The sequence below is a fragment of the Equus caballus genome, chromosome 15 (assembly GCF_041296265.1).
Source record: "Equus caballus isolate H_3958 breed thoroughbred chromosome 15, TB-T2T, whole genome shotgun sequence".
In the NCBI taxonomy this organism is placed as follows: Eukaryota; Metazoa; Chordata; class Mammalia; order Perissodactyla; family Equidae; genus Equus; species Equus caballus.
Window position 1 is genome coordinate 23,197,162 of NC_091698.1, and position 27,495 is coordinate 23,224,656.

Genomic DNA, 27,495 nt, shown 5'->3' on the forward strand with positions numbered 1-27,495 from the left:
GTGGAAGGACTCCAAAGAGAATTCTCTGCTTTCTTCAACTACAAGAAAAGAGAGGAGTAGATTAAAAAGGGAGGAGGCAAATAAAGCAGGACTAGGATTCGATTCAGGATAAAGAAACACTTATGGAGACAAAAATTAAGAGTCAGCCTTTAAAATCTCCTCCTGGCAAGAATTCTAGGATTGTACATGAAGATAAACAAGGAAAAAAAAATTAACCTGTCACAACCAACTACACCAACAGATTAAAAGATCATCGGAAATCCAAAACACATTTTATTCCACCAAAAATAAAGACATTCCAGAACAAGTAGAACACTTGTTCTGAGAATCTGCTCAGTGTGAGGGCTGAACACAGTGGAAGGGTGCCACCTAGAGGCCAGGATTCAACATCCTCTGGAGGCCAACCAGCTCGCTCGCTATCTTCCTGGTATTCCCGAACGTTACTGCTTCGCCACATCCTTACTAAGCCTCTGGGTAGCCCAAATGCACTAATTCAGTAACAAATCATGATCAGTGAAAAGCCAGTAAATCGGGCCATAGGCACACTTCATCCTCATGGCAGTTTTGGAAAATTAGTTACCCAGGCCGCCATCCCCCTCATTTACATTTTAAACAACGATTCCACCATCTCCCTTTCTATTTATCTTAGTGTTCAACCGATCTGAGATTTGTTAACACAGGCACACTGGTCCTTTATAGAAAAGACACTAAGTAGATAAGAGACCATGGGCCAGCCCCTTAACGTCTCTCAAGCTCCATTTCTCAGCTAGGAAACCGAGAGGGCGGCTCATCAGGTGACCTCCAGGCCCCCCTCTAGCATTAACATCATACAGTTCTTAAGAGTCCTGAAACCACTTTCCAGGGAACAGTCCACAGGATGGATGTCTAGGCAACACAGGGAAGGAGATACCTCTCGAGCTCTGTCAGCGGGTTCGTAGTGGGGCTTGGGCTCTGGAGCGTGATAGCTGGGCTTGCTCCTTTCCTGCTGCGGTGGTGGCGGCTGCTGCGGGTGCGGCCTCCTGTGGTCATGCTGTAGAGACAGGAGATATGCTTGTTCTTGTTGCAACTGCCTCTGGAGCCTCTCTGCCTGCCGGTGCTCCTCCATCTCCCGCCATCGGCACTCCTTGGAGAGGGAGAGAACACTAAATCTACGGGACACTGGAGAGCTCGCCCCCTCTCTGGATTCATTCTCAACTTCTTTTAAAGACAATGTTTCTTCCCCCCTTGTTTTATAACAAAGCAAAATGGCTGGGATTTTAAATAGCATATTACCTGTGGAAAAATCTGACAGCTTGTTGCTAACCATAATATCACTGGACAGAGTAAGAGAGAATTCCATTACATGTTGGTTTCGGTGGTTTCAAAAGATACTTAGAGTATCCCAGGTAAAAATCCCATGGCGTGTGCTTTGAACCTCAGCCCTTAGCATTCTAGTTGGTTCAGTGAATGCCAAGTTCTGTTCAAAACCTTGTCTATCTACCAAATGAGAACAGTGAACTCATTAATGGGAAATAAATAAAAGCCACCTCGAAATGTGCCCAAAGCAGTCTGACCACAGAGGACGTCTCGATTTGAGCCTGTCGGCCCACGACACAAACCAAAATGGTCTGGTGATCACCACAGCTATGCCCAACTCAGGGGAGGGACAGATGAACGAGTGCTGACACTACAGAACAAGACAGACGCGGGGCGTTACCAGTAACATGGCCTGCTCCTGGAGCAGCTGCTGCTGAAGGATTTCCAAGTGCCGCTGCTCCTCTTCTAGCTGTCGCCTGATATACTCCTGTCACACAGAAATCACCCAGCAATCAATTTATCCCAAAGGAGAGCATCAGAAGCACCTGAATGGAGCACCGAGAACCACCTGCCCCATCATCTTTAGTGGTAATTCACTCAGTGATGAATATCTAAAAAATCTATGCTAAGGTTTTTCCCAAGGACTTCAAATTGGCCACTAAGATCTAAAGAGTCTCATAAACAATGACATGCACTCTAATGATATACTTAAAGGTATTCAGAGCTTTTCTGTTAGAACACAGCTGTTATATACAAATGCAGCATTTTAATGGACCATGATATTCCTCTTAAGCATGGTAGATGCCAGGGAAATCAAGAGTTTAATTAGATAGGTAACCAGAGGGCTCTCATTAATAAACTTCTGGTTATTAGTCATTATTTATAACAAGCATGGATTGCCAATTTTTTAACCCAAAACCTGTTTAATATTAAAATAAAACAAACATGACTTGTGTTTTCTCTGATGATACAGAAGGGACTTAGAATGATTACTTTCTGAAAGCCATGGTCTGGGAACACCAGACTCAGGCCACATCTCACAAATGAACAGGCCCAGACTCTTCATGATGAGGCTGTGTGTGTGTGTCTCAGAGAGAGAGAAAGAAGAGGGGGTGAGGATGATTTGTTCTCAGTGAGAAGAGGATAAACCTCTGTAACAATGAAAACAGGTAAACACATCCAAAATATGCAAAGAGGAAAAATCCAACCTTCAAGTTACATGCATATTTCATGGGCTAGGAAATCAAGAAACCTTATCTATGACCTCTAGCAGGCCCTCAATTTCTCATTTTCCAGTCTCCTCGTTTGAGAAATGAGTATCAGGAATATTTTCTCCCAACACTCAGGACGTTTTGTGAGGCTCAAATATGAGAAAGATAGATATAAGATAACTTCAAAAAGTACGAACATCTGACAAACAAAAAGAAGTTTCCTTGCTTTTCAGCAGAGGAAAAGCCAACTACTCTAGAAGGGGAACAGACTAAGGAGTCTATGAGAAATTTGCTTCTGAAATTCAGATTATTCCTTTACAGTGTCTACTGCTGACCATCCACTTGAACCATAGCACACACCTTAAAATAAAAACAGCCATATATCCAGGCTGAGCAGTTTTAACCAATAATTCTGGTTGAGAGAATGCTGAATAAGAGAAATCATGACATACAAATTTCCTTAGAAACCTTTATCTTACAGAGCAAATTTTGCCCAAAAAAGTCAGTCTGGGGAAAAGCATATCCATAAGGCCATTGGCAAAGGTACCCTGATTCCAGCCTGGGCTCAAGTCCCATGTATTTAGGTCTAACCCTCCATGACACAAGTTGTGCCAAGAGCTGCCCTAGCATGGTGTGTGGCCTTCCCCAGCAATGGCAGAGAAAGGAATCTGACTCCCAACTCATCTCTTCTTTGAACTACACAGAATTAAACCATAATTTGAAAGATCAAGTTAGTACACTCATTTATTTTCTGCCTTCAAAACACGGGGACAACCAGAAAATTCACATTTATCCAAATCACAGAAGTCCCAACATACAGTCACTGAACACACAGAACACAAATATACATGTACACAAACATGTACACTTATGCAGAAATGACATGTTTCTTACAACACTGTTTTAACATGGGGAAAAATTACTTTAAGGAATAGGGAAAGTAGAATAAAACTGATTTTTGAAGCTATTTTCTTTAAAAGAAGAGGTGAAGAATACTTGCTATACACAAAAGCTAATAACTGCCATCAGAACATTAAAAATTAAGTATTACTTTCACACCCTCCTCTTGCAATCAAACAGTGAGAATTATCCCTGGATGATTTCATTTTTAAAAGCTTACAGGCTTTCTCCTCTTCGCAGTCCCAAAGCAGAAATTAGAACATAAACAAAACAAAACAAAACACATCATAGTTAACTGGCCAATAATGTCAAAAAGGTATAAAGAGTATCACTTAAATTTCTAGGAAAAACTGGTAAGTATGCAGACCCAAGTCTCAGAAAAACCCAAGGCATATGATTAGTATCAAGCGTAGTAGATAACTAACCATATTTGGAAGTTAATACCATTGTTTATAAATATTTTAAGTATGAATTTCAAGTATCATTTAAATTGGTCCCCATGCATATCTTTCTTCTTTATTCAGAGTTCATAATGAAGAATGATCAATTCAAAGACACGAAAGGCGAAGAAGCTAGTGATGGCATTCGCACTGACAATACAGACAACAAAAAGCAGTCGGTTTTCATTTGGTGGTTCAGGAAAAAAAGAGATTTCTAAAGACAACTCTATCTGGCATTAATAAAATGCTATGAATATTACTAAAACCTGATCCTTTTTTGGCAAAACAAAACAGTGTTACTCATTTTTCTAATGTCACACATGTATATACTGAATTATATGCAAATATATATTATAATATTCATTTAGCCACTGGATACTTCAAACATTTCTCATAAGTAATTTCTTATGGCTGGTTTTTAATTTCATTAAAAAAGGGTTACCTATCATCCAGATATTTGGGGTTAGAAGCATGTAAGCCAAACCCGAGAAGCCACATTCAGAGATCTTCTAGGTGTCCTACTGTTTGGAGATCACTTAGCTTGTTTCTGATTTATATATCCCTTTGTAAAGCCAAGAGACTTGATCTACTGGCGTGCTTCCAACTGTGTTTCAGCATTTTTAAACCTCTAAAGTCCTGAATACATATGTGCACGCAAATGGGTATATACTTTTTGCTCCCAACTTCCCAACTCTACAAAGTACCAAACTTCACAAATTCAGGGTTGGAAGACTGTTTGTGAACTAACCTGTTCTCTTTCAACTCTTCTTTTTTCTTCTTCTGCCCGTCTCCTCTCTTCTTCTTCTTTACGCCTTCTCTCCAATTCCTCTAGACGCCTCTTCTCTTCTTGTTCTCGCCTTCGCTGTTCACGTTCCTGCTGCCGTCTAGCTTCACGCTCTCTCCTTTGTTGCTGCATAAGTACAGACATACAATCAGCAGGCATCTTCTGGCTACAGCTCTCACGACAGTCTGCCCACCAGTTTCAGGTAGATGCAAAGGAGGCAGAGTTCATGGACCCATCTCTACTGGCCAATTATTTCCACGGGGCCCCCGAGGCCCATAAAGACTAGCTTCCTCAAAAGTACTGGTCAAAGGTGCTGCATTTCTGTGACTCCTTACCAAGTTTAGTTTCATTCTGAGGTCAGTTATTCCCCATTCTTCATTGTACCACAGCAATTAGCAGACAGGGAATTCTTTATCCTTGAGTATCACTAACAGAGTTACCCAAGGCCCTTAAGACAGAAGAGAAAGGAATAAAGGAGAACAGAAATAGGGCAAAGAAAAGAGAGGGATAATTATCAACAGGAAAAAAAAGAAGCACACATCAAGAAAAGAGGAATTAACATCAACAAAAATAAAACATGCCATTATTATTACTATGAATATAAAAATCTGCCATGGAGCACATACTTATTATGTGTCTAGCACTGTGCTAAGTATTTGATATTCTTCATTCCATTTACTTTACCTAATATAATTCTCATAACAAGCCTAGGAAGTAGGTATTTCATTCCCACCCTACAGATGAAAAAACAGGTTCAGAAAAGTTAAATGACTTGCCAAGCGTCACTCAGCTGGCAAGCCCCCAGCTGGAAGGGCCCCTTTACCTCTAAAGCCTATACTATTAATCAGACACCATCCTGTATCCCAGCAACAGGTGCAAAAGATGATACTGAATCAGGAGACCTGCTCTGACAGCCTTTCCTAATCCAGGCTGCTCGATGTAACTCCACAACATAAAGCCGTGCGACACACTGGACACTCATCTGGCTGCTTGTCTCATCCAGTCCCAGACATCCGTCTGTCAATAAAGCACTCATGCAGTGCAGGGCATAAAATTAACCAGTTCTTCCCATGAATATGAAAAACACAGGCCTCTGAGACTGGCGCTGTCCAACGGAGCTCGCCTGCATGATAAAATGTTCCATCTCAGCACTGTTCAGAACAGTAGCCGTTAGACACATACTGCTGCTGAGCACCTGAGATGTGACCAGTATGACCGAGGCACTGAGTTTTTAATTTTATTTCATTGACGTTCATTTAAGTTTAAATAGTCACACGTGGCTAGCGGGTCCTGTATTGGATGGCACAGCTCTGGGGAATACAACAGTCATCAAATTTCTCAAGATACAGGAAGCCGATACTATTACCGCAAAGTTTAATGTGACACTGAGATTATTAAACAAACAAGAAAGTTTGGGGTAAAGCTATTGGGATATTAGACACAAATATTTATAGTGGGTATACAAAGTAGGTTATTTATTACAGTTTAAGTATTCCTTCTGGGCCTTCCCCCCACTCTCGACTAACATTCAATCTGAAGGTAGACACTTAAAAACGGCTTTCTGGGAAACGTAAAGAAATGTCTCACATGTGGAATAACTGAGAGAAACGACTACTTGGTATCTGGTCTCTCTTAGCTGAGTGCTACATCACCACTATGCTCAATGACATTTTGAGCCAGTTTTGGATCCCACCTCCTGTCTTACTCCGTTTTTGTGTTTTCCCATTGTCTACCTTTAGAATTCAGTGCACAGTACTCATAAGTTTCCCACGGGATGGGGTCATAAAAAGAGCTGAGTTCCTGTCCTGATGTTTAGAAACTACAACTTAAACGGCCGAGGTCTCTTTATTAAATCCCAACACCAACACTGTCCCCATATGATGCACGTGCTGCCTGTCGCTTGCTGGCCTAATGTCTTTACACTTCTTTTTTTAAGTTTTAAGAAAAGAGAAAAATAAGACACTAGAGTCTGTTCAAAACCAAATCTAGGGAGAACAACTGAGAGCAACTGTCTGTGCACCAAAGGCCTGGAAAGCTGGGGCTTTCTGCGCTGATGCCACCGTCTTCCGCCATGGGTGGTGTGCGCCCAGGGCCAGGAGGGAGCGCGCACAGGCACCTGCCCTCCACCCTCGGAGGAAGGAGGGTTTTCCGTATAAAAATTAGCTACCGGGAAAGAAAACAAAGAAAACCACCTTCCCCACCCCCCCGGGCCTCCGTAACAACCTTACACAGAAACCTGAGAATCACACCCAAGCAGTGTTACTGGAGCCTTTCCTCTTCAAAGCAAAGTAAGCTCAGATCTTTTAGTTTGTATCTTTTGTTTTTTCTATACAGGAGCAAAAAGAACAGACTGGATTTCCCCAGTACATCACTTACAATAAGTGTACAATAGCTAAGAACATGACCATTTCTCTAACACTGGTAATAAAATCATTACATTTTGCAATTGGGAAACATAGGTTTCTTTGCTTTAAGTAGAAATTATTTAATTCCTTCAGCTATTCCTGACTAGCCACGTTTTCCAAAGGAAAACATCTTTTGAACTTTTTTGTTGAGTAAAAATACATTAAAAATAAGATAAAACAAAAAGCCTTCTGATACACCTGAAGCTGAAATGCCAAGTAGAGTCTCTCAGTCAATCAGTTTTAAAGCTTAAACCACAGGAGCGTTCTCCCTGAAGAGGTGACCACGGAAGCTTCTGTCCTGAGGGGCGAGCGTGGCTTCCTATTCCACCATTTTTACTGAGACACTCAGCGCCGCCTAACTTCTAAGGAACCACCACCAGTATCTCCAGAGAGGACTCTTTGCAATATCCTGGGAATCCTCCCAATACCCTGCCTGGGCTGAGGAGAGGGTGTAGGAAGAGGAGATGGTGTTTGTAATGAGTGTGGCTGCCGGCCCTGCGGGGCCTAGTGAGGCGAGCACGCCCGCAGTCCCACGGACTGGTGTGCGGATTTCCACTTCACGCCCCTGTCTTCAGTACCTCTCCTTCCACACACTCAGTTGCGCCTGATCTCTCCACGTCTCCGTCTCTGCCTTAGCTTTGTCTAGGCCTCCACGTCGGCGCCTGCCGAGGAGGGGGCACAGCAGCCTGGCCGCACAGGAGGGGGGCTGAGTGCTGCACAGACACATCTTAGCCCCACTTGTTACCTCCCATTCCTGCCTCCCTTCCAGGACGGGCAGTACAGTCTTCACCCTTCATGCACTACCGAACTTCCACAAGTTGGTTTCCTTTCCTGTTCTCCCTGGCCTTGTTGTTTACACCATTTTTGTTTCTTCAGGCATTTCACTGGGATTTCTCAATGAAAGTGAGGTAAGCATCAAGTTGTTTGTGTTCAACTGTTTTCCAAAGTCAAAATAATTAAATTATTATGTAATTATTTAATTACAATAATTAAAAATTATTATAGTAAGTCATAAAATAACATGATTAAATAACATTAAGCAAACATCTCACTAACAGGCACCGGCTACCACTGAGGCCTCTGAAAGACAACTTCTCCTCCGTTTCCTGTGTAAGTACACGCTCCTGGTTACTTGATTGACACACAAAAAAGGACCATAAGCTCCTTGAGAGCAGGAATCATGCTTCACTCATCTTTTCCCCCCTGTAGTAAATATCACAATAAATCCCTTTTTTAGTTACATCTAAGCCTCACACCCAGCACATGACGTCCAAGCCAAAAGTGCTGTGATCTGATCTGATCTCCAAACAGCATTTAGAGTAACGAAAGACTAAAGAATCCACTCATGTCTCCAGGGCCTACACGGTCCAACCACATCACAAAGTCATCTCATCTCTGCAAGGTCACCTAGTAAGTACGGAAAGGCTCAACAGGAAGTCTTCCACTTGGATAGTGCCTCACACTTTACACAACACACTCTCTATGCCTCAGGACATTCTACAAGGCCCTTTACAGTCCTTTACGGTGGCACTGGAACTCAAATGAGAGATCTCAGGCCAAAGGTCCACTTAAGAATGGCATAAATCTCAAGAACAAGCCCTTTCTTCCCCGAGATACACCTAGGACTACAAATGTCTGATTCATCTACTTGAGAAATATCTATTAGGCACCATGGGCACACAAAGATGAGTTAGACACAGCCCCTCTCCCCCTATTCTTGTAGGTAAGATAAGTCATGTACTTTTATTTTTTTGAGGAAGATTAGCTCTGAGCTAACATCCGCTGCCAATGCTCCTCCCTTTTTTAATTTTTGCTGAGGAAGATTGGCCCTGAGCTAACATCCATGCCCATCTTCCTCTATTTTATATGTGGGACGCCTGCCACAGCATGGCTTAATGAGCGGTGTGTGGGTCCGCACCCAGGATCTGAACCTGTGAACCCCAGGCCACTGAAGGGGAGCACGCGAACTTAACCACTGCACCACCAGGCTGGACCCCCAGTCATATACTTTTAAAAACTCCACAAGACAATGTGGAAAGTAGTAAGTTTACTAGAACTAGTCAACTAAGCTAGTCCTGGTTGGGAGACCAACAGCCAAGGCAAGAGCAAGGCAGTTACCAATCCCTCCTCCACATTATGCTCTAATACTTGAAATTGTAAACTGGACCAAGAGCAAGAACTTAAGCTACCAACCATCAAAACCGCTAGGGTCAGAACAGGCCCTCAATTGCGGGGGTGAGCTGGAGGAGTTAAAGAAAGCTCTTAGTAAACACATCTTAATAGATGATGAATGTGAAAAGCTGGCCTCCTGCAATAGAACCTCAAAAGAAAATGGACAAAAATAAAACACATAGACCATCACCCATCAACTACGTCCCATCAGTCCCTACTGGATTAACCTTATGCCTGTGATTTCAAATCACGAAACCCAAGAGACTCTAACGAGTGTGCCTTTCCAGGCTCACCCTGCTAAGAATATAAACATGATATAATCCTTTAAAATGTTTGCAAACTAATGTCATCGTTATTTCCTTAAATCATTCTTTCTTCAAAAACAAAGTCAAACAAATTGAAAACTGCACGATGCTGTAAAGTGATTTCCAAACCTGTCAAATTAAAAAGAGATTTCCTTATTACCTACATTTCTCCAAGCACGCCTGAGTAAACATGCACTTTTCCAACTACGCTTTAATTACCTTTAAGTTCCCTTTCTAGTTTGGTACTTAAAAGCAGTGCTTTCATCTCACAATTCTAGAAACTTTTCTAAACAGGTCATACTGATAATAGTGAGGTCCATTTAAACACACTCCACTGGGCTTACTGGTTTTAGTAGAAACTGACTTTAATAAACCAGTCTATTCTTCAGATTCAGCTCTTTCCAAGAACTTCTGAGGTCATGTTACTGCACACACACCACTGACTTGAGTGTTTTAAGTGCAAGTTCAGATGAAGCCTTAGTAGAGAAACTGTTTGCTTCTCCCCAAAGACAGCTCTTCCTCATCTTTAGGTAAGAAATAACGTTGAATAAAATTCTTACAAAATCTTAACTATAAGTACAACCAGATACTACACTGGGATGCCAAAAGAACGTTTAAGACCTTAGGAGTTCCACAAGACAAGACAGCTACCCTCTGCAAAGCAATGGAGCTGCCGACTTCACAGAAGCCAGGCCCAGCCGCAGGGGTCCTCGCCACCCCGACGCCATCATCACCGCATGCACTAAGTTGCAACTATAAGAAGGCAGCACTGTGCTAACATGTACTCTTGATGATAGATACTAGTATCTGCCAAACAAAGGCCTTTGTGTAGGCAAAGAAGTGTGAGGAAACGGTTCCCATTTCTTTAAAATGCATGGGAACATGCTGGGGTGAAGGAGTTCACTGTGCCTTCCTTCTAAGATCTCAGAGCCAAGAAATCCACAACAAACACATGTACGGTTTACTAATTTTTTTCCTGGAAACTTCTGTTTTCCTAGTGTTACAATTTAGCTTCAGTACCAATCCAGGTTCACACAGAAAATAGTTCTTCTCTTGCTTTCCTTTGTTTGCAATTTCTTCCACTCACCTCTCTAAACTTTTAGTCACTATGGAATTTGTAGAAATGAAAGAAATGAATGTAACCATGTGCCTTCTTGGTGAGAAAAGGCAAAGAAAAGACACCACTGGGGAGCACACTAACAAGAGTGGGGACACACTCACTCAAAGGAAGCAGAAGCCCAAACCACAAAGTGGCAAGTGCAACTCCAGGGCTAAAAACTCTGAAAGGAGAGATGGTAAAGTAGGAGATTATTTTTAAAAACCTTCAGGAAGATTCTGAGATGGGGATGCCTTGAACATCCTATCAGAAGTCTCCAAGAACAGAGAGGGAGAGCCAGGGACTAGCCTGGAAGTGAAGTCCGTGACTGGATCTGAGGGCAAGTGTCTAAGTCTACTGAGCACAAGCACCACGGTCATCTTTGCAAAAGGGGAGACTGGGAGGAGAGGGGAAGGGTTCTTCCTTTTCCTTTTTTAAGAAAAGGTTAAGTTCTAACCTTAAAAGAAAAGTTTAATTTTGACTCCTATCTATAGTAAAAAGATCATTTTCTCATGGTTTAAAAAACAAGAATGTGAGGGGCTGGCCCACGGCGTAGCAGTTAAATTCATGCGCTCTGCTTTGGCAGCCCAGAGTTTGCAGGTTCAGATCCCAGGCATAGACCTACTGCTCATCAAGCCATGCTGCAGTGGCATCCCACATAAAGTAGAGGAAGTTTGGCACAGATGTTAGCTCAGTGACAATCTTCCTTAAGCAAAAAGAGGAGGACTGGCAACAGACGTTATCTCAGGACCAATCTTCTTCACCAAAAAAAGAAGAAGAAGAATGTGCTGTTGTTATGATGGCACTTTAGGCTTGCCAAAAACAAATCTTCACTAAGAAATTCTCTCTTCTTTTGAAGTTTACTAAAGTAGCACACCAAACCACAGACAAATATATCTTGTTTTTACCAATAATTTGACAGTACCCATGAGATCAAAATGAAGAAGTACTGACTAGGAGACAGGAAACTTAGTTAAATATGTAACACGTCCAAAAACATATCCAGAGTACACCAACTAACATAGTAATCAACTTAGATTACATGTCATTCAATATTTTTATTAAACTTAGATGAAGAACGAGAAGACACGCTAATCAAATACGTGGATGTCACGGGAGCAGGGAAAAACAGTTAATAGGTACCAAATCAAGATTCAATGAAAACAGAAGACAAAACCAGGAGGATAAAGTGACAACACAATTAAATTTGGGGGGGGGGGGGGGGCAGAAAAAATGAAGAATGAGTAAGAACAGAATGGGTGAAAAAGCTGTCTTGTGTACAATTTCTTGGAAAAAAATTAGTGAGAGGCAAAGTTCTACACGAGCCCAAGGTGTGAGGAGGCATCTATAATACAGTGACGGTCAAACTTCTGACGCGGGGAGATCGCTATCCTACACGGTTCTGAACCTGGATGCCTCCCTCAGAGCAAGCTGAGAAAACGTGGAGAGAGTCGAGGAGAGACAGACTGAGGGGCACACTCAGACATCTGAAGAGCCATGAGGGCAGGCAGAGGAGATGAAATGCCCGGTAAGAACTTGGCTGCATGGGCTCAGCATTCTCCCCTCTTTGTCCTGGGAGCGTCCAGAAGAAACAAGGAAAATGGAAAAAACAAACATAAACCTCATTTTCAGCAAAACTGGGAGAAAGATTCGAAAATACCTTCAAGGACTTTCAAGATCTCCAGTTCACACAGGAGGCAAGGAGGAGGAAGCAGAGAAAAACAAAGGAGAGAGATCCGAGCAGCAGCAAATTCCAAAGAGCACGAAAGGCAGGGGGGAGTGTCCACACACAGACTGCTCTTAAAGACAAGGACCTTCAGGAACAGCGTTCAGAAACAGGAGCCGGGTGGCAAGAGGAGTCCCGAGCCCCCGGGCCTGGTGGTGGCAGTTGCAAAGAAAGGAATATCTGCACCGTGTCTCCCACAACCTTGACTTTTGCACTATTTTTTTTGCCAATTGTTATCTCCTTTCAGCTTTAACTGTCATTCATCTTAGGAGTGAGGCTGACCATCTTTATCTACTTCGTCTGTTAATAACAAAAGGAATGCTGTTCCCTGAACAGGTTCTGACTGAACCTGTAATGGCAATAGAGGGTACAAACCACTCATGGCTCAAATACTCCCCAGCGACCTTCTGGGAGCCAGAGTGCAAACAACGCCCAATTACCCAGGCTAGTAAAAAGGAGCAGATCATGAAGAATCCAGATCAGTGGATTCTACTCATGCAAACGTTCCCCGTTTCAGTACCCAGCTCCATCTTTCCTGATGAAGAGGTTCAAAGAGGTGACTCTGGGTTTGAACTTTTACTGAGAAGCTGAAATTAAAAGGCTAATTGAATCAAGGGAAGTGAAAGTTCTCATTTAGCAGGCATCCCTAATTCTCTTGCCTCTACTTAGCTAATGAAACAAAATGGCTTTAAAACTTCAGTTCCTCTCCTAGAGCCATTCACTTTGCAATTCTCACTCCCTACCGGGTACAGACAGGAAAATGGACGCTCACCTCACTGCCACTTGGCCTGAAAGCAGTTTCCATGGCCTGTGTTACAAACGAGCTCTAGCTGACCCGGTCCTTGGCACTTCCAAGTTATAAACCACCAAACCAACCTGTACTACATGCTTAAGGAAACTAGAACCCAGGGCTAGAAGGACAATGGAGAATACTGCATAAAGAAACAACCAGAAACAGCCAAAGCCTCAGAACTTAAGCATTCTCATTAAGTCCAAATGGCCAACATGCAACTGGAACAAACCTCAGTACCCACTCGGGGTTCCAGTCATGTTCAAAGAGCACTGAGAACAGTCTTAAAAACAGCACAAAAAGAGTTTGCAAATAAACCGCAAAAAGAGTTCCATGAACAGCAGTGCTGTCCCTACAGAGGAGGGTGATGCTTTCCTCCATGAGTCCTGGCTGAATGTTTCTAGTCTCCTTAGTTAGACAGGGACTGGTTTTCTAAACTAGGGGCAAACTATAGTTTTCAAAATTTAGACTACAAACACACAAAACGACACAAAGATTCCCCCCATGATGTGCTCTTAAGTAACTTGGGTGCCAGCGTGTGGCGTTGTTTAAATTAAACTCTACTGTACAGTATCAGTCCAGGGCTTTGTGAGTGCTCTGGGTGCCTTTTCTGGCCAGAAAGATAAAGGTGAAACGATAAGGTGCATGAATTAAGTGAAATGGAAACTATTATAAATGAAAAATTTGGAGCTGTGAAATACATAGCAAAAGGCAATCAGAAAAGACAATTAGCAGACTCTTTTGAATCCCAAGTAAAATACAGGGAGATAATGTTTCTGTGAAGTAAAAATGAAAAGCTGTTCGTTTGCACAGTATCAACATTGACATTATTGATGAGGTCAATGAGCAGGCAGCACAAAACCCATTTCCCCCCCACAGGACCTAACTAAGCCCATACCAACAACTAGATTCCAGAACAGCATTTGTTCTACGCCCAAGATACTTCTTTTCTTCATCCCTTACTCTTAAATGTACCTAAAGTTAAGGCATTTATAAAAAATATCTGAAGTTAAGGCACTTGTAGAAAAACGTTTTTCCTGTGAAAATTTTGAAGTTTCAGAAAAATAGGTACACATCAACTTGAACGTACAGGCCATGAGTGGAAAAGCAATCAGGCCAAGTCTGCACCGGCCAACCCGACCCGCAGTGGGACCGGCCCTCGCAGGCCAGGAGGAGGCCGTCTTTGGGGCCCTGCCGCTCCTCAGCTAACACAACGTGAGGACGAGGAACTGGGGGGCAGGTCCTTAAAGTTTTTACAAGCAAAGAAAACCTTTCTAAGACCTCCAGGAACGTGAAGGCCTGCCAGTCCGAGAGCACCCGCTTTCCCTCAGAAGCTACTTGAAGAGCTGCGCCGGGGGAGGGTGTTACCTCAGGAGGCTACTGAGAATGTTCCTCTGAGGGTCCAGCCACCAACGTGAAGAAAGACAGAGAAAACCAACTTGGACATGGTCCTTTTTACCTCTTCTAGCCGCCGCCTCTGTTCCTTCTGCTGCTCGATCCGTTTCTGCCTCTCGGCCAGCAGCTGCCTTTTGTATTCTTCCTGCTCGCGGAGCTGCTGCTCCTGCAGGAGCTGTTGTCTCCGAAGAGCCTCCGAACGTTCCTTGTTCTCCTGCTGCAGTCTCAAGAAATCCCGCCGCAGAGTCGATTCACCAGGCACGTTGACAATGGAACTGTGGGAGAAAGAGGGCTTTCAGGGCGCGTCAGGTCCCCTAACTGAGACGGCAGCCCCAGCTCGCCAGTCCGTGTCCACAGTCACTCTCCTACCGAGTGCGCCCACTCGGGGATTCAGCTAATAATCCGCGGGAATAACTACAGTTACAACTCAACAGTACTGTATCTTCTCTTATCCACTTCACAAATATCTTCAAAGTCTGTCCTGGATGTCTGCTGGACAAGACATCTCTACTTAGGATTCGCACATCAACTCAAACTGTCAAACGAGAAGCTGAAATCACCGTCTCCCACGTCATTAGTCCCTCTCTGATCACTGATTTCCTATCAGTAAAAGCACCATCATGTTCCCAGCCTGCCAGGACAGAAAGCTCAGAGCAATCTTCAGGACTCACCGTTACTTCCTCTTCATCTGGTCCGCCAGTCTTGTCATGTATTCCCTCCTACTTTACTTCCAGGGTCAGCAGCTGAGCCCACGTGGGCCCCACGCATTAGCCACTGCACGCTCGTTAAACAGCATCATTCCTAGCTGCTCCCCCTGCTGAGTCACTTCTCCACTTCCAAGAACACCCAGAATAATGTGGGAAATAAATCTCCTTAAATCGCCTCTGTCATTATATCACGCTCCTACCCAAAAACAACTACATGGCTCATGAAACCAGTTCAAATTACTCTAAAATTTTTAGTCTCAAAGGGATTCAAATTTTCTCCTATGCAAGAAGAAACAGGTATTATAGTTTTTTCAATAAATTCTCATCTCTTCACATGCTGTCTTCAAACTCCCATTCTCTGCACATGGGTCCCCACAGGCCTTTCCCTACTCCCCTCCGTCTCCTGTTCAGTCAGTTACGTGGAGCTGCAGCATGAACGACGGCAGGCAAGGCCGTCAGCAAAATTTCAAATTCCTCTATCCCCTGACTAATTAGTTACCATGAGGTTCACACTACCAAATCTTCAACCTTCCACTTCACTGTACCTTGGGGAGCCAGAGATAACCAAAACATAGACTACAAAATGGGGCTGGCCCCGTGGCCGATTGGTTAAGTTCGCATGCTCTGCTTCAGCGGCCCAGGGTTTGGCGGGCCCGGACCCTGGGGACGGACATGGCACCGCTCATCAGGCCACACCGAGGCGGCGTCCCACATGGCACAACCAGAGGCACTCATAACTAGAATATACAACTATGTACTGGGGGGCTTTGGGGAGAAGAAAAGAAGAAGAAAAAGATTGGCAATAGTTGTTAGCTCAAGTGCCAATCTTAAAAAAAAAAAAAAAGAATATAAAATGGATCAGGACAGAATATACCCTAATAGAGGAAATGAAAGGCTGGAAACCACACTTGTGGGAAAACCAAAACAAACAAACACGTTTTGGGTAGCACTGAAATGTTTTTCAATGGAGGCCCCACTGGCCGATGAGCAGGCCTGTTCTATATACCACAAGACATTAACCATCCATGCTTCCTGGAGCAACAAATGCCAGCGGCAAGCTCCCCATCCCCAGGACCCAACCAAACAACTAGGGGAAGGGAAACAACGCAATCCTGGTAAAGAACCACTGGGAAAGGGGATCCACAGGGGGAAAACATTTATAGGAATCTTTCAAAGAAAAAAAGAATGGAAGATATTAAGGCACTTTCGAAATAATTTAAGCTTCCTTCATACTACACAAGGATCTTCTGAAACCCTGGCATCAACAGGAAACTTCATAAAGAGGGAGCTGACCAGTGGCTTTCCCATTACCTTGGCTCTCCCTCCTGTTCAGGCACTTCCTCCTCTTCTTCCTCACTCCCACTGTACTCATATTCCGTTTCATCTATAAAGAAAAGGACAAGATGAATGGGACAGCTCACAAATCATGACACGTGCATGTACAGGCAAGCATCTCCAAGCGCATTACAGCAGAAACTAAACAATACGTTCCTTGTGAAAATAACACACGTACAGAGGACTTGGGGGAAGGAGGAGTGCGACAGCAAATTCCCACAGTGAACGGTGGCAATGTCCTGGGCTGGGCTCACTCTCCATGGAAGAGCAGATTCCACTGCATTCAAGACAATTCCTTACGGGATGAAATGCTAAGGGAGTAGCAGGGCTGTGAGAGGGGCTCCAGAGTCCTTGACACACAAAAGTGGCTCAAGGGCGTCAGCAAATTCAGAAAGCCACCTCGGTGCCAAAATTCAAAAGAAAGAGATTTAACTGCCCCAACTAGCTAAGGCAACTGAAAGAATTTTTTTTTTTTAATGCTTTATCTCCCCAATCACCCCCTGTACATAGATGTATATCTTAGTTGCAGGTCCTTCTAGTTGTGGGATCAACTGAAAGAATTTATTTGGTTATTTTTAGCACTCGGGGATCCACAGAGTGGAGTAGAGAGAAAAGTACGCTGGACTGACAAAAAGTGAAACATTAGGTAGGTACTTAGAGCAGAAAAAACAAAATCAAATGTTCCCACAAATTATAAAGGTGAAGCCAGGGAAAAACTGATGAAACCACACATCAAGAGACAAAAGTTGCTCTACTTAGACCAGACTAAGCAAAAGTCTCAACATGAATAACTTATCTTCACTTCAACAGGTTTTATACCATTTTCCCAAAAGTAACAGTCCATTTTGTTAAGCCCTGCACTTTAACGTCAGCACCTGACTTTCAGTAAGCAATTTCACTCGAGAGAGCAATCAAAAGTAGAAAGTTTGAAGAAGACATTTCTAAAACAAAGTCTATTCACAAATAAAAATACATTTCTAACATTTTGCAGAGATATACAAATTGAAAACCAGTTTACCAGTAAGAAAAACAGGTCTGAGGACGTAAAATATGGTTCAGGACAAATTCATCACAACCTCTCTCCCCCGCCCCCATATACATACACATATATATGTGACTTTAGTTCTTTTCTAGGCTAGACAATCAAAACTCTAATTTTAACGATCATAGAGATACATGCTGGCTTGCAAGGGAAATTGCAAACTGAATAATCTTTGAAATCTTTTAAACAGGTACTCTGCTATGTTTAAAATATCGTACTGTGAACTACTAAGCTACTGACGAGAGGCTGAAGGTATGGGGAAAGTAGATGCAAGGAGGAAAAACAAGACAGCACTGTGACTTGTAGATAAGAGAAACGCAGGTCAAGTGCTCCACTGTTATCATCTGCACAAGGTGGAGGATGAGGAATACGTGAGGCGCTCCAGGTTAACCACCGAGGAAACGCCTGGCGCAGTGCAGATGTCCCATGACTGTTGGCTACTATTAGCAAAGTAATGGGGAAATGATCCAATGTACAAATAGCTTTTTTAAAAAAAAAAAAAGTCTCATTTTACTTTCAAACTTTAGCGCACTTCGTTACAACTGCATAGCTTAACATACAAAACTTAATTACTTTAATGACAGACTATATCAGAGGGCAAAGGATTTATTGTAAACACCAGCGATGATTTAACTCAGAGTACCAAAGTCGTGTTAAGACTCAAATAAACATGTGAAAAGCTCAGTATAGGTCTCCAAAGATGACTGACTTTTACTGCCTTGAACTTACTCTTCTTAGCTGCTTCTTTGTCTCTGAAATTTCATTGTCAAAAAAATTCACTAATGGGATGGCAGTTAGCCAAATCTTGTTCTGTAAATTTACTGTAAGAAGTCACACAACAGAAAGATCAATGTGAGCTGGAGAAGCAGCTTTAGCGAGGACAGTGATGAACCTTGCTGGACAGAAGGAAACAGAGGACACTCCAGGCAGGCGGACGCGGAACGTGTAAAGACATGAAACCAATACTGGGAACAGAAAGGAACCCGAAGTGATTCTCCTCAGAGCACATCCATGTGGAGCAGTCAGCTCACACGTGTGGCCCAGGCCGGACCACAGCACCTGCAGCAGCAGTGAGTGCTAAGAAAGCCCGGGGCTCTGGAGCAGGAGAGTAACACGACGCACATGCTAATGACAACGTTCATAGCTGGTGCTCGATAAACCCAGAGCGACACATACAAACACAACGTCCACCATGAAGTAAAAAGCATAGCGACAAAGTTGTCTCCAGAAGAGGACAGGAAAAACGTCCCGCCACGCTGACCGGCCGTGGTGTCTGTCTAACAGCGTCAGCTTGGTGACATACCACACAGCTCAGGTGAGCTCCGCCCGGAGCCAGGCTGGAGCCTGTGCACAGCAGACACACTACTCCAGCACTGGCCAGACGGGCACAAGCCCATGGCTGGGAAAGGAGTAACCTATTCCACTTGGCAAAAACCTAAAAAAAATATTATTTGAAGATGAAAATAAAAACCGGTTTAATACCTTTCTCTCCTCTCTTCTTTCTGGTCCGGTCTATATGGTCCTTAAGCTGGATTCTAACTTGCCTTTCGTTTGGCTGATCCCTTATAAAAGGATGTTTCAAAAGCTGCTCTGTGGAGGGCCGCTGCATGTAATTCTTCACCAGGCACCCTTCTATAAAACTAAAAAATTTCTTTGACCTATAAGAGGAAGCAAAAAAAGATCATCAAATTTCTACCACAAAGAGCAAAGCTCTAAAATATCAGTAACTTATAAGCCTAAAAACAAAGAAGAGCTTCAGAATTCACTGTGAACATTCTAAAAGGCATAGGAATATTCTAAGGAACATAAATAGGCACTCAGGGCCACTGGGGATCAGAAGCATTACTTAAAACACGGTTTACGAGTCATACCACATCGCTGACAACATACCACAAATAGAGAGCTAGGAAGGGACGAGATCTAAATGAAGTGGGTTTAAATCTAATATTGCTTATTAATCATTTAATCATGAGGTGGAGGAAGCAAGAGGATTGAGGGAGGTTTCTCCTAAAACAAGGGCAGACAGAGGATAGATGACTGGAACCTAGGAGACAAGGACAGACAAAGAGATAAGGAGGCAGTCAGTGACCAAACGCCAGGGGCTCTTGAACCTGTTAACATGACATTTCAATCAGAGATCACACTGGTTTAGCTATCAGTTCTCCAGGCTTAATGTACAGGGGTAGAAATTACAGTTTGGAGAGGGGCATGACTCGGTCACCAACATTTACCCTGCGAGGCTCTTTCACTCTCGCCTGTTCCTCCATGCCCGGTCCATGACGATCGATCTCTAGCTTTAGCCGAGACACTCTTACCCACTCAATACAGTAGTACCTTGAGTCTCGGCTCAGGAATCGTCTCTTTTGCTAAGCCTTTCCTGGCAACACTCCACCACCACGTGCCCCCAGCTAGGAGCCCTTCTTCTGGGGTTGTCTGCATTTAGCAGACTGTACACTCCATGTTTCTGTCCCCCCTGCTGGTTTGAAATGGTACAGGTTCCTACTTTTCAATTTGCCAGCAATGCCCAACACTAAGCATGGCAGACAACAATAGGAATGTAATAAATTTTTGTTGAATGAATGAGTTATTCAGTCTTTAAAAATGTGATGCAGAAAATTAGTTCAGTTTTTTCCAGTTACTTCACTGCTTTTAAGAACGATTTGTATAGTCTTCTATTTCCATTCAAACTTACTATTTTTTCAATTCAACAAATATTTATGTATCAATGATTTACATTCGTTTATGCTAGGCTCTATAAGAAACAGACATAGGAAATAAAGTGGAGGAAATTTATGTACACACAATAGCAGATGTATAATCAAACTCAGGAAGGAAAAAGAACAACTGTTAACAGTAGGTGAGACAGCAAGAAAAAGTAGGTTGATGGGAGAGAGAAGACATCATTCCAGAGTGAAAGGACAAACATGAACAAAGGTAGGAAAGTATCAGGGAAGGATGAATTGTTTACTAATGCTAGCACGACAAGTAGAAAAGAATGGAAGACTCAGTCAGGGTTAGCTCTGAGAAGGGCATCAGAGTCACTCAAAGAAGCTGTTCCTGTATTCTGTGGTTAATGAGGAACGTGGCAGACTCTACAGACAGCTGTAGTTGAATGCTCTAACACAGAGATTCCCAAACCCCACTGCCCACAAGGATCATTTTGGGAGCTTATTAAAAATACAAATACCTGGATCACTCTTCAGACCTAACAAGCCAGAAACAGAGGTTGGGGCCCTAAATTAAAAGATTCCAAAGGGATTCTCATGTACCATGACTACAGATGAACATGTGGGAATCAACGATCTACATATATTCTTTTAAAAAGTTCTGCTGGAAGAGAGTTCACTGATCATCTTTTGAAAGCCACTTCTCCAAAAACAGTAGTAGAAATTTACACCTGGTGGACAGGAAGACAGCAGTCACAAAGGAAGAAGAACTATGCATTCATCTTGTCCCTTGAGAATACTTTGGTAAAACGGGAATAATGCTGTAAACAGATGAAAATGCATCTAATCAAGTTTAGTGAGACAAAGTTTGGTGTATTGTCATCTGCATCTGTCTCTCTGCATCACTGTGCTATGCGCAGAGTGCTTAATCCAAAACCTCGAGTAGTGGACAGAATAATTGGAGTGGGCCAGTTGTAAATTCTGAGGTACCCTGAAGAATAAAGCATAAACCCCCTTTAATAAACTACAACCGGAATAATGGAGTATTGTTCAGCATAATTCAAAGTGTTACCCAAGTCCCACAGTTACTCCTTGGTGATGTCCATTATATGCATTTGGTTCCCTAGGGTTGGCCACCCATGGATGCCCAGAGTTTTATGTGTTAATACAGAAGACCAACTGGGGCTAAAAGCTTAGCAACTGTACAGCTTTACAGAACCTCTCCAAGAAATGCTAAGTGGTGTTAGACAACCTCAGTTCTCTAGCGTTGAATGTGGTTAAAGACACTATAAAAAAGAATGAGAAAAATCTTACCAGCGGACAAAGGTGGAGAAAGGACGGGGAAACGTGTTAGGGGAAAGGGAGAGGGAGAAACAGGGAAGAGTATGAAAGAAACTCTAGTGAAAATTTGTGTGAGCATGTATATACCCGTAGACGGGGGAAGAAAACTGAAGAACATCAGAAGATGAGCAACCAAGAAGAAAAGAGTAGATACAACAGCTAAAACACGAAAGCCAGATAGAAGGCTTAAAATTGAGATCTTCTGCGTATTTCAAAATTAGAGCCAAGAACCTAAAAGGAGACAACATTAATTGGAAAACTAGTGAGAACAGTTTCAGAACGGGAAAAAAAACCCACAGTACGTAGACATTAATAAGACAGATGAGCCCAGGGAAACAGGAACAGAAAAAGGAGCAAGGGCCCCCATCCATGAGGAGACTGGGTGCAAACGAGAACAGATAGAAAAGGACTCAGAAAAAAGTTCAAGAGGGAACAAGTGGGCAAAATTCTCAGGCAAAAAACAAAGCACTGCCCTCTAAAGATTTTAAAACTAAACCACACCAGCATTTCCCACACTGCTGCAATGCTTGAGGCTTTGGACAGTGATGGTTATCATCATCTCCCTCTTTGGACAGTGACGGTTATCATCATCTCCCTCCATGGATATCATTTTTTAAAATTTTTTTTTTGGAAGATTAGCCCTCAGCTAACATCCACCGCCAATCCTCCTCTTTTGCTGAGGAAGACTGGTCCTGAGCTAACATCCATGCCCATCTTCCTCTACTTTATCTGTGGGACGGCTGCGACAGAATGGCTTGCCAAGTGGTGCCATGTCCGCACCCGGGATCCAAACCAGTGAACCCCGGGCCGCCAAAGCGGAACGTGTACACTTAACCGCTGTGCCACCGGGCCGGCCCCCGTGAATGTCAGTTTTTGTTTAGCAAATCTATGAGGGCTGCAGGAAGAAGGGAAGGTGGCAGCCCAGAGAGGACCATTCCTTTAATGTGTTCTTCTGGAATGAAAAGGGGTAAGTCTGACTTCAATATTCTGCAGTAATTACAGTAAATGCCTCCATTAATTTTAAAATCCTATTTCACCTGAGGAACTGGAAGTAAATACAGCTTTGCTTTTTTAAGGTGAAAATGTTCAGAAATATATTACACATAAAAGTGCGTTTAGATATTCAAATGGAACTTTTTTCTTTAACCATGTTATGGTGTTTCATATGGTCACTTGTCACTATTTTGTAATTCAAAGAGAATTATCAAGAAAAAAACATTAAAAAAAATCAATACACTTTTTCACTGGTGTTTTGGGGCACTGGCTCTTGTGTTCTTCTGGAGTTAGAGTGGCCAGAATTTTGTCTCAGAGTAAAACTAAAAAGAAACAATTAAAAAAAAAAAAAAGGAAAACAACAACAACAAAAAAAACCATACATGCTTACCATTTTTTTGACTTCAGCCGGGGAGGAGGGTTTCTGGGAATGAGAAACAGTGCTCTCATTGGATGCATGTCACAGAGAGCTGGGGAGAGGAGACGGGCGGATCAGTATGGCACTTATGTTACTCATGCTCCATTTCTAGGGCTCACTCATAATATCCAACGCTCTGCCCAGCATCTGACTGCTGTGCCGTATCATGTCAAGCAGTTTAGACATCTCGTTACGAATCCTAGGGCATACTTTGAATTTCCCATTTAGCAAAATATAAGGAGGACGAGAGCAACAAGAAGAATACACAATTTCAAATAGACATTGAAAAGTTCTCATAAATCAAAGATAAATACTGATTCAAAGCCTTTAAAGGAGTTAACAGCTTAAGTTTCCAAACCATCAATAAGATTACAATGAAGATCACTTTATTTTCAGAGGGTTGTAGTGAGGATTATATTAGACCCGACCTGTAACGGCCTTCCCACTATGCCTGCAACACTGTGCACGCACAGGCTGGCCCTCCAGCAATGTTAATTGTTCACTGTTATAGCTAGTACTACTAGGAAAGAGCAAAAATGTGAGAGTAAAGTGGAACTGTTTAATTCTGTGCAATTACTGTTTATATTCCTATCACTTGCCCAATAAAGACATGTTGGGTGCACACGTACACATTAGTATGTCACAACAGGCAATGTGCATTTTCATGTGTTTGTTTACCTTCTCGAGAATCTTACAAGGCAGCTGGGAAATGGGGGCCCAAGAAGACAATGCTATTCCCATTGTGAAAGAAAGCTGAGACAAAGTATCAGGCAGTACTTCCCTGTCTCAGTTCCTCAGGGGAAACACGCAGGAACATAGGTGTTCAAGACAGACATCCATTTCTGCATTTCAAACTAATTTTTAGCTGTTGGTAATTTTTTTCATTCATTCAACAAATATTTATTGAGCAGTAACTATGCACCAGACAGTTATACATTCTTTGTGGTTTTTTTTTTAGAAGGACCAGCAGAAAACGCTGCTTTTTTCCTTTGTTCTCTGCAATTCTACCCCTGTCCCTGATCAAAAATCGACTGTATGAAGTTGTCATTGATTTAACCCAAAGAAGTGAAACTTCATAGGTAACACACACAAAAATTATTATACAAATAAAAAGTTACACCTCTATATGTGAAGTCAAACACAGGTAAAATTAAAATTTCAAAGTTGAGGACCACTTTCACTGAATATTAAGTTTAAATTGTAAAAATAAAAATTACTGCCTCTTACGTGATGTCAGCCTAATTTCAGGACACATATCTGAACACAACTTAAATAAAAGATAATGTGCCTATTGACCTCAGTGAGAGCTCTAAAAGGAATAGTGGATGCCAAGAATTCCTTTTATATCTAAAATGTCACTGTATTTATGATTCCTTCATCTAAATGCCCCACCAGGAATGGCTGTATGTATGAAACTGTTCTTTTTGAAGCCTTGAAACTAGGCATAAGGTACATATAATAACTGGGCTAAAAAGGAAAAAATGTTACTTACGGGGAGCACCTTCTGCCATCTCAATGGCCGTAATGCCACAAGACCAAAGGTCACTCTGCAAAAATAAAACAGTATGTTACGAGTACTGTATTAGCTATAAAACCACTAACTTACCATTGCTGGTTATTCATGCAAATGATATAAAAGTGTTCTTTGTTGTATAAACTGAAAGGACGTTTGCAGGATATTAAAAGCACAAACACATTTCTAAGAATGCATTCCAAACGAATGAATGCATAATAAAATAAAGATAAAATTGATCTGTTCACTAGAACCTTTCACTCACTTCTGTGAACGAACTGGAAACGGTCCACATAAAAGCTTCTGTCTGTCTACCGCATGCTCCGCTCTTCAATGTGCTTCTCCATTTCTTTACAAATAGTCAACAATTTAGACGCCTGGCTCAGATTTATATTCATTTATATGTTCACTTCTCCAATTTAACTGCTGAAAGTTGAAAGGCTGGGAAGTGCCCTTTACAGAAGGTCCACAAGTGAACTGCTCCAGCCCAGCCTAGCCCACAGCCCCGCACCACGCTGCTGAGCCTCGCACCCTCCCTGCAACTCAATCAGGGCGAGCAATACAAGAAGGCAAGGGGTAAGCAAAGTGCACGGACTCTTTCCTTTCTGATCCCCCTGAAATATGAATTTTAAAATTTGAATTTTAACTTACAGCCCACTCAAATATAAGTTCCACAAGGGCAGGCATTTTTGTCTCTTTTATTCACCTTTGAATCTCTGGAATTGTGATTAGCATGTGGTAGGCACTCAATAAACATTGGCTGATGAACGAATGAATACTTATCACCCATTTCTTAAAATCCAAACAAGATTTTTTTGAAAGCAGATAATGGATGGTTATTGTCATTAGCATTCTTTTGTTTATATGCTATCCTAGTGAAGGAATTAAAATTGCTCAGTTTAAGGGTTTTCTAAATAACCTATAAGTATTTTACAGAGTTCAAACGCATGTTTGATTATTAGAATAAGGATAAGCCCATGAGTTTCTCCCTTACTCTTAAGGAGTTTTCTATGCTGTAGGAGCACAAAGGAGGGGTTCACCACCTTAACCCAGTGACAAATCTTAGCAGCATCAGTGGTGAGAAAAGCAGATGTTCTGTGCCCCCACAGGTGATACAACATGAACCACATCCATCTCCTCTGAGGTGACCTTGCTAAGAAGGTTTTTCTTGGTACTGAGCCTCTCCAGTTTATAGGGAACAAGCTAAATGACGTTACAAAGATCGTAAAGTTAAATTCAGAAATGGTAAGATAAATCTGGAGGGTACACCAATGCCTCTTCAGCAAGTCAGTGTCATGAAAAAAAAAAGGGGAGAGGGGATATTTTCAATTAAAAGATACTCAATGGCCAAACAACAAAATACAATGTTTTATCCTATACGGAATACTAATTTGGACAAATCAAGTGTAAACTAGCTGAGTCTAATTACAGACTTTGCATTAAGGAAATATTTTTAATTTACTTAGGTATGATAATATTTTGGGTATGCTGGAAAACGCTTTCAAATTTTGGAGATATGTAATGATGTATTAAAGAGTGAAAAGTCATAAAGTCTATAATCTATTTTAAAATACTTAAGTATATAAAAAAATAAAATTCCTCTGCGCCATAGGCTTAAATTGAGTTTCATTAATTTGGTATTTGCAATGAATACTGAAATACACTAGAGAGTGTTAAGATATGTACTCAATTTGGAATATCATTAAGGTACATTAACCACTTTGAATCATTTAATTAAGGCAAGGGAATTTTTTTTAAAGATAGTTTTTGTAAACATATTCAACCTGAATTCAACTTGATCAAACATGGATTTTATATTGAGACCAAAAGAGCGCATTATTGATACAAGTCCCTAGAGGTCACTCTAATAACTTACATATATTTGTGTACCAAATTACAGCTGCAAAGCCCTTTACCAACACTTTACAGCTTCACATAGATGAAGCTATGATTCTGACAATATTTTCAGAAGAATAAATATCTAATTATAATACATTCTTCAAGTTAAGTGGGAGAGCAAGCAGGGCAAAAGCATTTAATTTCCCCCATGCACAATGAAGTGAGCTGCACCACCCTGAAAGCAGTATACTGCTTAGTAAGGGGAACAGAGGTGGTGCAGAGTGGACCAAAAAAAGACAGCATCTAAATACTATCCTGGCAAATTTGTACCTGCAACAGGGTGCATGTCATCCTCACTGAAAAAGCGAGAAGGGATAAGTGGTGTGTGGTTTGTAATCAAAGCCCCCATCCCTCAGGAATGTCAGGAACCCGGTCAAGGCCCAGCCAGCAGGCGCCTCTTACTCTGTAATCATAGGTGGCATCTGGGTTCTCGTCACAGGCGATGACCTCAGGAGCCATCCAGTAGGGGGTGCCTATGAAGGTATTTCTCCTCCCAACCGTCCTGTCCAGCTGAGCACTCACACCAAAATCAACTGTGGGAGGAAGAGAAAGGAAGGAAAAGGGAAACAAAATTAACAAACACACACACACGACAAAGAAACGTGAGGAGGCCGTGTCTTCAGAGCAAACTGAAACAGCAACCCTCCAAGGACACAACCTCCTCCAGGCCACCACCGTTGATAAGGAGTACCCCTTCCAGAGCAAGGCCACCAAGACAGCAAGATCCTCCACCAGTCTGGAAGCTCCTGGGAAGCCTGGCCCTGGCCACCCGCCTGAGCTTCCCTGACAGCGCCACCAGAGGGACTTCTGGACAAGCAGGGATCGTCAGTGCTTTCAGGAACATGTCTGCCACAAACAAGATCATGTCAGAGAAAGCCCCAAGTTCAAGAGAACTGACTGAGACCCATGTGACTCAGCTTCCAAAGCAGCACTAACCACAGAAAGAGAAGAAACCACAAAGGTTTTCTGGAAAGAACACAGCACTGAATTAAATAAAGAGAATCAAGCTAAATCACAAAGACACTAAGAAACACCCCCAAAGTACCTGAGACACCTACTGA

The 27,495-nt window shown here is 42.4% G+C and overlaps 1 protein-coding gene across 50 annotated transcripts in view; it reads right to left on the reverse strand.

The window, feature by feature from the left end:
* The window catches only part of MAP4K4 (mitogen-activated protein kinase kinase kinase kinase 4), a 187,486-nt gene that overhangs the window by 36,088 nt on the left and 123,903 nt on the right, over positions 1-27,495 (reverse strand). For 28 of the 50 annotated variants that reach the window (XM_023618512.2, XM_070236027.1, XM_070236030.1 and 25 more), the window contains exons 7-15: positions 26,837-26,967; positions 24,515-24,569; positions 22,996-23,074; positions 19,087-19,262; positions 16,539-16,611; positions 14,585-14,795; positions 4,596-4,757; positions 1,697-1,783; positions 911-1,123 (exon numbers count right to left, since the gene is read on the reverse strand). In XM_023618512.2, the coding sequence (XP_023474280.1) occupies positions 911-1,123; positions 1,697-1,783; positions 4,596-4,757; positions 14,585-14,795; positions 16,539-16,611; positions 19,087-19,262; positions 22,996-23,074; positions 24,515-24,569; positions 26,837-26,967 (1,187 nt within the window). The remainder of the gene's footprint in view (positions 1-910; positions 1,124-1,696; positions 1,784-4,595; positions 4,758-14,584; positions 14,796-16,538; positions 16,612-19,086; positions 19,263-22,995; positions 23,075-24,514; positions 24,570-26,836; positions 26,968-27,495) is intronic. The other 22 variants (XM_070236037.1, XM_070236034.1, XM_070236041.1 and 19 more) reach the window with 1 other exon arrangement.